General features: G+C 49.6%; 2 protein-coding genes across 5 annotated transcripts; one reads left to right on the plus strand and one right to left on the minus strand.

The window, feature by feature from the left end:
- Window positions 1-419: 419 nt before the first annotated feature.
- Window positions 420-5081, plus strand: SQSTM1 (sequestosome 1). Of its 2 annotated transcripts, XM_040603772.1 has the most exons (8): window positions 422-656; window positions 899-994; window positions 1834-2063; window positions 2168-2324; window positions 2805-2894; window positions 3410-3651; window positions 3908-4115; window positions 4770-5081. In XM_040603772.1, exons 1-8 carry the CDS (start codon window positions 479-481, stop codon window positions 4925-4927), a joined length of 1359 nt encoding a protein of 452 aa, XP_040459706.1. In that variant the 5' UTR covers window positions 422-478; the 3' UTR covers window positions 4928-5081. The 2 variants fall into 2 exon arrangements, with proteins under 2 accessions (XP_040459707.1, XP_040459706.1); XM_040603773.1 differs by lacking the exon at window positions 2805-2894 and having other exon boundaries at window positions 420-656.
- A 43-nt stretch (window positions 5082-5124) lies between these two features.
- Window positions 5125-10291, minus strand: LOC121092563 (MRN complex interacting protein). 3 transcript variants are annotated; one of them, XM_040603776.1, is made up of 7 exons: window positions 9958-10291; window positions 9818-9877; window positions 9320-9417; window positions 8080-8149; window positions 7655-7788; window positions 6697-6799; window positions 5125-6216 (listed from the first exon to the last, which is right to left on the minus strand). In XM_040603776.1, the coding sequence occupies exons 1-7, from the start codon at window positions 10027-10029 to the stop codon at window positions 5608-5610; spliced, it is 1146 nt and encodes a 381-aa protein (XP_040459710.1). In that variant the 5' UTR covers window positions 10030-10291; the 3' UTR covers window positions 5125-5607. The 3 variants fall into 3 exon arrangements, with proteins under 3 accessions (XP_040459710.1, XP_040459708.1, XP_040459711.1); XM_040603774.1 differs by having other exon boundaries at window positions 9949-10290; XM_040603777.1 differs by lacking the exon at window positions 9818-9877 and having other exon boundaries at window positions 9949-10291.
- Between the last annotated feature and the right edge of the window lie 96 nt (window positions 10292-10387).

Raw genomic sequence — 10387 nt, forward strand, 5'->3', positions numbered from 1 at the left:
TGCCAGCAGTGACGGGGACCCGCTCAGCCCGGGGCTACCCTGTGGGTCTCGGAGGCCACGTGGCCACCCGGAGGGTAGCGATGCTGTGCCCACTGCCCGCTGCCCGGGCACGTCCGGTGCTTCTGCGCTCAGCAAGGCCCTGCGCCCCCAAACTGCCGCACGGCCGCGCAGGGCTGAGCACACACGGGCACGTCCCAAGTGTTCACGCGTTCCTTCGGCTGCGGGAAGCGCCCCCCTCAGCACTCACCCCGCTGCGCCGCACGCAACGCACCGAACGCGGCCCGCAGCGCGCCCAGAGGGGGCGGAGCCTATGCCACGGGGGCGTGGCCTGGTGCGTGGAGGGCGGTGGTAGGGGCACGGCCTGTCCCCCCCGAGGGCGTGGCGAGCGCCGTGCCCCGCCCCCCGCGGCGCTATAAGGCGGCGGCGTAGCCCCGTGTGCCGCTCGGCCCCCGCCGGCAATTCCTGCTGCGCCACAGGCATGGCGGCGCTGACGGTGAAAGCCTACCTGCTGGGCAAGGAGGAGGCGGCCCGCGAGATCCGCCGCTTCTCCCTGCCGCCGCCCGCCCGCTACCAGGCCATCCACGACCGCGTCGCCGAGCTCTTCCAGGGGCTGCTGCGGGCCGGGCCGCCGCCCGCCTTCCGCATGCACTACAAGGGTGAGCGGCGGGACGGGGGGGTGTCCTCTGCGCACCGGGCCGGCCACGCACCGGCGGCGGGTCCGGGCGTGAGATCGGCCTCCCTGGGGGTGGGAGGGCCTCGGGGCGCGGGGTATCCCCGCAGCCCCCCGCGGGATCGGCCTCCCTGGGGGTGGGAGGGCCTCGGGGGCTCCCCCCTACTCCACCAGGCACCTCCCGTGATGCCTGACCAGGCACCTAATCCTGCACTTGGCCCTTTCTAGATGAAGACGGCGACCTGATCGCGTTTTCCACCGACGAGGAGCTGGAGATGGCGATGCCTTACGTGCAGGATGGCGTCTTTCGTGTTTACATCAAAGGTAACCCGTGCAGCTCCGGAGGGCGGCAGCAGGTCTCTGGCTTAACGCTGCTGGCTGGCAGCGCTCCGAAAATGGGAGCGGCAAGGTCCAGCTCTTGTCCTTGTCCTCGAGGGCCTGGCATAACCTGTAACATTCTGGGGGGAGGTGAAATAAAGGGCAGGGTAATACGCCAGAATATGAATCCGCCCTGCTGAGGTGGGGTAAACAGATCACAAGTTTCCTTCTAGCTCTGTCAGCTCAGCTGGCCCAGTGCGAGCCACTGTTGTCACCCTGGCTCCCTGGAAACGCTGGCCTGGCACGAGTGTCTTTAATAGTCACAATGCATTAGGAAGCCTTAATTCCAGCTTATTCAGTGCATAGTTGCTACCTCGTCCATTCTGTTCACATAAATACCTGCAAAGCTTTATCTGCAGCCCATCTAATGAGTCACACCAGCCAGCGGCTGTTGTCCCTGTTCTCATGTGTTACGTCTCCTGGCATTTCTTCCTAACTGCCTCTCCAGAAACATTTTGTTCCTGCAGTGCTTAGGAAGGTAGGATAAGAAGCCAAAGGGGGTAGCGCAGCACTAATCTAAAATAAACATGCTGGGGGAGTGTTACAGATCAGGCATGCTCAGTTTGAGGAGCAGGTATCTTTGCAAAACCCCTTTGCACTTGGTTTAAGTTCTCTTACATGCCCCTGGCTTGCATTTGGCAGCCAGTGTAAAAATAAACTGACCTAGTAAGTCAATACTGCTCTGACAAGGGCTGTTTGTGCTTCCTTCTCCTGTGCCCGATTTCCAGCCTTTAAATAGTAACCTCGTTCTTGATGCAAAGTTTCCTTTCCTTTCCTTAATACAGAGAAAAAGGAGTGCCGGCGGGAACATCGTGCGCAATGCAGCCAGGAGCCTTCCCGTGAGATGGTGCACCCCAATGTGATCTGTGATGGCTGTGACGGACCGGTGGTGGGTGCCAGGTTCAAGTGCACTGTCTGTCCAAATTATGACCTGTGCAGCACCTGTGAGGGTAAAGGTATCCACAAGGAGCACAACATGGTGATGTTTCAGAGTCCATTGCTAAATCCTTTTGAGGTGAGCAAAATCCATGGAGGGGAACTAACAAATGGGGTATTCCTCAGATTTAAGTCATGAGTTTGTTACTGTGTGAAGAGTCACATGAATGTTACCCTTTACAGTGGCTTCCCCGAGGACGCTGGCTCCGTAAAATGCGGCATGGTGTTCCACCTTTCCCATGGATGCACTGCTGGGGATATCCTGGCCCGGCAGGTCCATGCCAAAACTCTGAACAAGCCCAAGCCAGTGCTGCAGCCTCCAGTACACCTGCTGCAGAAGGTAAGAGGAGATGCCCTAGTAAACAAAGTGGTGGTGGAGCCAGGCTAGCTAAGGATCTGCAGCATAGGGTAGAATCTGGGTGGAAAAAGTCAACATAGGAATGTATCTAACTTACTTGAAATAATTGGCAGCTTTCAGCACAGAGTGGGATTATTTTAAGGCATGCTTGGGCCCATGCAGTCAATGAGGATGCAGAGAGAAAGTATCTGGAACCAAACCAAGCTGAGCTGTTAGGTCAAGCATGTCACTACTCTACTCCAGATCTGCCTTTCAGCATGGCTAATGAGCCTTAACAATGCTAATGCCACTGGTTTTCTGTTCCAGGGGTAGCTCAGAGTTAGTTTTTGTCTCTGTACTGCCTTTGTTGTGCAGTGTATGTGAGTGACAGGAAACGAGCACCAGGATCTCCTTGGGGATACACTCTGTAGGTGCTCCTTCCTTCTGAGCTTCTATGTGTGCTAACAGAAATTGTTTTTCTAGAAGCTTCTACTAACAGCCACCCTCAGGACCCCAATGTCACCTTCTTAAAGAATGTTGGGGAGAGTGTTGCAGCTTTTCTGAGCCCCCTGGGTAAGTGACTTAGTTTGTTATCCCAATCCCTGAGACTGGCTTAAAGATCCTTCTAACAGGAGCAGCAATCGGCTGTTGTGACCGATACTGGAACTACCTCATGCCGCTAAGCCTTGAAGGCTTAATTTATTCCTGGTACTAATAATGTCGAGGCTTAGAACAGCCACTTGGTACCTTTTCAGAGCCCTGCTTTGGGAGGAAATGAGGAAAGATTTCATTAACATGTCACCACTGCAACACTATTAAGTTGGTAGTGACTCGGGATTTTGCCTGGCTTATATGAACATGGGTAACTTCTGCCCTGACCCTCTAAAAGTATGGCTCGTCAACCTAGAGGAAGAGGACTGTTTGGTGCTTTGTTTAAAGAATGCTTTGCTTTTTAATTCCTGCGTGTTACCTGGCAAACTGTAGGATTACAGAAATCTTACAATGTCCAGACAAGCATTGATTCATGCTCATTTAGGACTGCGCTTTGGAAATTTCTAAGACTTCCTCCATCTCAAATGCCATTCTAGGTATTGAAGTTGATATTGATGTGGAACATGGAGGACAGAGAAGCAAAGTGACTCCTGCTTCTCCCAATCAGGAGAACAATGCTGAGTCAAGCAGCAGTACTTTTGACCGGAATGTTCAGACCAAACCAGATTGGAATAACACTGATTCTGCTACAGAAGTAAATACTGTTGCAGAGCAGATGCAAGACATGGTGATAGATCCTGTGCCTACACAAATGGAAGATGGCAGCTTCCAGTCCCAGGTACAAAAACTATGATAATTTAATGATGCTTGCTGAGGCATTACTAAAAAGGAAAGTAATAAAATTTAGGACGCATTGTGGGACTGAGTATTAAGATTTCAGCAGATTGTGATACACAGTATGTTTGCTTTACATGTTTACAGCGAAGGTGTGGGAATTCTTGTGGGTGTAACCCTGTATTAAAGGCAGATAGTAGGAGCATGCATCCTACCTGGAAAGCACTGCAGCACCTGGACCTTTTTTCTTTCCATTTCAGGAACACAGTGAGTCTAGCAGCTCATCAGGGGGTGATGAGGACTGGACCCACTTATCTTCCAAAGAAGTGGATCCTTCCACAGGTGAATTACAGTCTTTGCAGATGCCGGAGACAGAGGGTCCCAGCTCCTTGGATGTATCTCAGGATCCTCCCCAGCCAGGACCTACAGGACTGCGAGAAGCTGCACTCTACCCACATCTCCCACCAGGTACGAGAATGTGTCTAGGTTTTGTAGCTGAGAGTGATTTTTCACTGAAGAGCTGCCAACATGGCTGACATAAGTAGTCCTGCTTTTAGAAATGGTAGAAACCAAGGTCACATAAGTTACAACTAAACTTGTCTGTGACTTTGGTAGCAGGTATGGCAGCTCTTGCACCCTGTTAGAGGCAGCCAGGTGGTTCTCTTGAATGTGGGCAGCTAAGTTTTAACAAGACTTCTGACATTAGACTAATATCCCGTTTGAGCAGCATGAAAAAAGGTGGTATACTAAATCATGTCCTTGCTGCATACTCTTGAGGAGAGCCTTTTGTAATGCAGGATGCGAACTAACACATCCTGTGGCTTTAAGATGGCATTTTTGTGGTGGGAGGCAGTAACACTATACAAGGCCACTTAACTAAGATAAACAGCAGAGTCCTACAGCAAGGCCAGCAAGTCTGACTCAGCAGTTTTCTTAGCTGGTTATGTATCTTTTATCTCAGACATCTGCCCTCCTGACAGACAAAGGAGAGTGTGTCTTCCAGCATTTAATCAGCTATGCTAGATTTACTAGAAGTGGTGCCAGCCTACCTACTGTGTGGTATTACAGCCTTGGCTGGTTTGCCAGTTGCATGAAATATTTAAACTGTTCTTCTCTTAACAGAGGCAGACCCTCGCCTCATTGAATCTCTGTCCCAGATGCTGTCTATGGGCTTCTCTGATGAGGGGGGATGGCTCACTCGACTCCTGCAGACAAAGAACTGTGACATAGGGGCAGCACTAGATGCCATCCAGTATTCCAAGCAGCCACCTCACATGTAGTAGTCTGTGTAACAAAAAGCACTTTCCTTCTAACTGAAAGCAGACAATACAGTACAACTCACTCAGCGGTTCATCTTCCTTCCTGCTAAGGGTTTGTGTCTCATGTTTCTAAGTGCTTGTAGAACAGAGGAAAAATAAATACTACTTCATGTGCTGAGCGTGTGTGGGTGTTAAAGTATCACAGCTGTATTACCTGGTTTAATGTAGCCTAGTTAAAAGACTAGAGGGACTAGGCTAAGAGTCTGTGACTTTTATCAAGTGCTCCCTGGGCAGGCCTGCAGTCCTAGACTGCCTCCTTGCATTTTTGCACATACTGTGTTATACCCTTTCTGAGGAGAAATGAAATGTTTTGCTGGCGCTGAAGCCTGTTCTAGAAGAAAGGGTTGCTATGGGAGATTGAAACAAAGCATAGTAGAGGGGGGAGAAAGGGCTGTAGTTTCTAATGGGGCGGTAATCACAGAATTGTATGGGCCAGGAATCCTATCTGATAAGGTTGCTAAACAAAACTGCATAACCCTCATGCTTGCCCACTGCAGCACTCTCTTCCACTCTCAAACAGCTTTAATAGTACAGTTCTGTAAGGCTTCAAATAAAGCTAACTTGAGTTCAAGGTTATGCCTCAGTACTCACTATACCAAATACAGTGACAGACAAGAAAGCAACACCAGAGAGGCCTGAACTCAGAGATCATCATCAAACTCCTCCCCTGTGCAGAAGAGTCGTTCAGAAGAAATATTGCTAGGCCTTGGCCCAGCGTTACAGTTAGTAAGGGTGTTTGCCTTCGCCTTGCTCATGCTATCCAAGCAGCACCCTCCTGCAGTGGTTACACCACCAGATCCTGCCCCTATCAAATGGCTTTGAGGGGCTTTCAACAACACATCGTCCTTAACTGAGCAACTGGCACTGGGGACCATGGTGCCAGGCAATTCTGAGGCAAGCTGCCCAGTACCAACAATACACTCTGCAAATTCAAAACCTGTACCTTGACATCGAGTTCTTCCAGCCTGTTCTGAGCGCTTACTGGGCATACCAGCAGCCGCTGCACTGGTGCTGCATAGTCCCAACCTTCCACTGCCCTCCTGTGGTGACAAGGTGGCCCTGGCAGCATTTCCACTACAGTTGTCAGAACATGTGAGAAATTTTTCCCACTTTGAGGGCTTGTTACAAGCAGCTGGGGTTTGTGTATTCTCCTCAGGCACTACAGACTTGCAGACAACAGGAACCATCCTGTCTCCAGAAACGGCATCTCCATGATCTGGATCTGGCACTGCCACTAAACGTTTCTTGCGCTGAAAGAAGAAAGAGAGATTGGTTATAAACCCAGCACACACAGCCAAGAAGCAGGCAAAGAAGGAGCACTCGGGTCCTTCAGATGCACCCAAATTCTCACCAGGCCTCCAAGGCAGAGCTGAGGCTCATGCTAGGTGGGCCTGCGAAGACTCAGGCCAACCTCACCACCGCTGCAGATAATCACAGTAACCTTAACGACTGCAGCAGGTGCCACTGCTCAGTAAGGCAAGGCAGCATAGATTGCAGCTGTGCTGACAGAGGAATCCAGCTCAACCACTCTGTCTACACAAGGTGGCATTGTCTTTGACTAAAGCCTTTCAGAGACAAAACTCCTGACACAATTTTCTTCTCCTCCCCAGGCATTCAAATAGAAGAGCAGAGAAAGACTCATAAAAATTCAAAATTATGATGACACAAAAGAGCAGTGTTCCCTTGACCTTTGTTTTACTGGTAGGAAGCATTTTCTACAATTGAAATACCTCAGCAGTTTTAACTTTTTTGGCTTGGTAGGCAAGATGGAAAACTCCATTTTCTTCTAAATACTCTGCAACATCACTGGAGAGGAAGCTTTTCTGGTGTTTCCTGGTCAAGAAAACCATTCACAAAGAGGACAGATGAGCTCCACTGTGGATTTTTTTCACAAATCACCAGAAGTGTTCATAAAATGCATGGCTCTAGCAATTTAGAGGAGTTTTAGTCCCTAATACCAAATCACTGCTCAGCTTGATACAAAAATTATTTATTTTTTTTTAAAGAGAGAGAAAAAAGAAATATGTAAATATCTGTAGTGAAAAACAAGAAAGAATTTAGAATTTGAAAACAGAGAATGTTAGTTAATCCTTACAGTTAACAAAACATGGCCTTGGCAGAAGGAATAGACACCATAAATATGTCAAGCTGGGACACAACAAGATAAGCTCAAGGAGAACCAAATGGTTAATGAGACCAAACAGAAAATTACTGGAACTGTGCGTGCACTATCCTAATTAGCATACTAAAAATCCACACTCGAGCAAAGAAAGCCCCCTCCCCACAGAACATGGGCGGTGAAAACCAAGAATGCTGTATCTTTAAAAGGAGCCAAGCCTCGTAAGAACCAATGAGAATTAACTGACTAAATGTAATTATGAACAGTTTTTTGATGTGTATAAAACAGTTTACTATGTGTTAAGAGGTGTGCTAGCTGTGTGGGTTTACCACCTAGCACCCATCTCTGTGCAGACATGCAATGAACAAATACCTCGGCTCTGTGTGTGGTTCTGTTCTTGCACAACCAGGCAAAGAACCCAGATGTGGGATAACAAACTCAGGTCTACGCTGCAACCTGTACTTTGTTTAGCTATCAGAAGTGAGCCACCTCCCACACCTCCAAACCAAATGTCACCACCTGGGGGCAAGAATTACCAAAAAAAATCTCAACCAAAAAAACTTTTGTACCTTTGTTCTTCCACTGTGTTCTTCCGGAAACAGAACTGTTGCCTTTCTCTATCTGCCTCCTCCTCCCCATCTTCCTGATCTTCACTGTTCTTGTCCAGATACTTACTCCAGCGACTGACCTGTGCCCTTCCCTCCTACAACATAGGAGAATTACTGAAAACAGCAAAATACAGGGTTCTCATTTTTGGGATTGTTAAGCATGTGCTGAATGCCTCAAATCACAAGTTTAGGCCATGTTCCCAGGCTCAGTATCCTGGTGGAGCAGAGAGTTTCTGTATACCATCTCATTCTCTCTTTGCTGCAGCCGCTCTGATTATATACACTAGTTCAGCTGTCTGAACCCAGATAAAGGGATTGCTGATTTCGCTTGGATTCACCTAGGTCAGTATGGGTTGGTATTTACCTCAGCTTTGTAGGTATCTTACCTGCTGGACTGAACTGCCTTCATGTTCTGCTGCTATATTTTTGCTGTCATTTACAGATTCTTCTGTGCACCTAGAATAGAGGTTTAAATTAATGTTTCTAGAATACAATTCTGCTGATTTGTGATCTTCAAATCACCTAGTCACAGGACAAGGGACTGGACAGAAAGCATGGATAGGAACACTGGATAGCAGCCATGTCAGAAAAACAAAGGTTCTGTAGAAAAGCAGAGGTCAAATGAAAGATTTGCAAGATACATTGCCCAAATACTTGAAAGAAAAATCTAGTTACAGGGTAGCCTTCCTTCTTTCTATACAAATAGAGTAGCAAGTTTGATCTAAAGCTGCTAATCATGCAAGACAAATTCTAATTGATCATAACAAGGGATATAACAGCATGTCTTTGGGGCAGCAGCTTAAACCCACTAAGTATATCCCAAACAACTGAAGGAAAAGGGAAGTTATTCCACCATGTTTTGAGAATAGAAATAGTAACCCTTTTTGACGAAGTGAACAACAGTGGCTGTTCTTCACAAAGGTTAACCCTGGAGTACTACACAACTATGTTATCTAACTAGATATGTTGACCAGATAGATGACTGATTTCTGAAAACAACCTTGAGTAAAAAGGAAGCTGGACTAGTTCAAGACCAGGCGATTTGTAAACAGATTCAGGAAGGAAATAAACAGGAAAGTGCTACCCAGATTTTCCAGCAGGAATTACATCCAAGTGTTTGCACTAAACAAGTCTTTTTATCAATAGCAGCAGTGATTACTCAACAGATTCAACAGTCTGAAACCCCCAAGTGCCAAAAGTTAAGTAGCAACAGCTTAGAGTGGAGGATGTTTTCTCTCCAAGGATGTACCTCTGCACTGCTTGTCAGTCTGTAAGATGGACATCACAGTCAGCTCATCAAACAGCAAATAAGAAAGACCATTAAAAAAAAGCACAACCAAAACAAAACCCAAACCCTTTTGCCTATCTTTTAATGGGTAAAGGCCTGACCAACCCACACTATTGATCAACTAAACTTACCTGAAAAAATTCCTTGTCAAAAGAAACGTGTCAAGACACTAAACCCAACAAAGAGCTTGTTCCTAAGAGGTGACCACAAAACTGGCATGTGTCATGGCTTTACAGGACAGAACACCCTCCATGAGCTCAAATTAGGCAACAGGCTGAAGATGCACATCAACTGCAGCACATCAAAAGAAACAAGCAGATAAAGATTAAACACTCTACCGAGATGTCCACCTGACTGCTTCCTCCGCCTCTCCCTGCAGCAAGTTTAATTTCTGGACATGGTGCCTACAGTCCAGGCCAGACCCTTGGCCGTAAATCTGCAAAAAAATAATAAAAACAAGGCTTCGGGAGCAGCCAGAAGGAAACGGCGCAAGGTGAGGCTCCCCCAGGTAACAGCACACACGGCTGAGAGTGGGTGGTGTGCCGGGCAGGGCTGACTGCCACGCTGGGCTCCCCAGTGCCACCCCACAGGGCTCCCTGCCACCGCGCTGGGCTCCCCAGTGCCACCCCACAGGGCTCCCCAGCACCGCGCTGCGCTCCCCAGTGCCACCCCACAGGGCTCCCCAGCACCGCGCTGCGCTCCCCAGTGCCACCCCACAGGGCTCCCCGCCACCGCGCTGGGCTCCCCAGTGCCACCCCACAGGGCTCCCCGCCACCGCGCTGGGCTCCCCAGTGCCACCCCACAGGGCTCCCCACAGGCCCGGCCCGGCCTCTCACCTTCTGCACCGCCTGCCGCTGGCCGCACACACTGCAGCTCCACTTCCCGCTCCGCTTGGCCTAGGAGGGCGCAGAGGGGGTCAGTGGTAGCCCGCCCCCCGCTCCCGCCCCCCACCCCGGCCCGCACCCACCTGCTGCACCTGGAAGAGACGGCAGGAGCAGCACCGCAGCACCCAGAACTGCGGCGCCATCCTGCCGGCCGCCCTCGCCATGGCAACGCGCACTTCCGGCCACGTGACCGCCGCCACCAGCGAGTCGCCCGCTCTGCCCCCCAGTCCGCCCAGCGCCCCCTGGCGGCACAGCCCCCCCACAGCCCCCGCCGCTCCTTCTGGAAAGCCGGACAGCCGCCGCGGTCCTCCTACCGGCGGGATCACCGCAGCATCAAGGGGTGCGAGGGGAGCTGGGGGGCGCGGGGGGGGCTGCAAAGGTAACCCCCTGCCGCGGGGCAGCGTGTGTGCATCGGCGTCTGCCACACTGAAAGTAAATACAAAGAAGAATAATTAAAAAAAAAAATCCAAAAAAAAGAGAGAAAAAAAACTAACTGAAAAAAGATGGAAAAAAGAAAAATAA

The sequence above is a fragment of the Falco naumanni genome, chromosome 8, assembly GCF_017639655.2.
Source record: "Falco naumanni isolate bFalNau1 chromosome 8, bFalNau1.pat, whole genome shotgun sequence".
Classification (NCBI taxonomy): Eukaryota; Metazoa; Chordata; class Aves; order Falconiformes; family Falconidae; genus Falco; species Falco naumanni.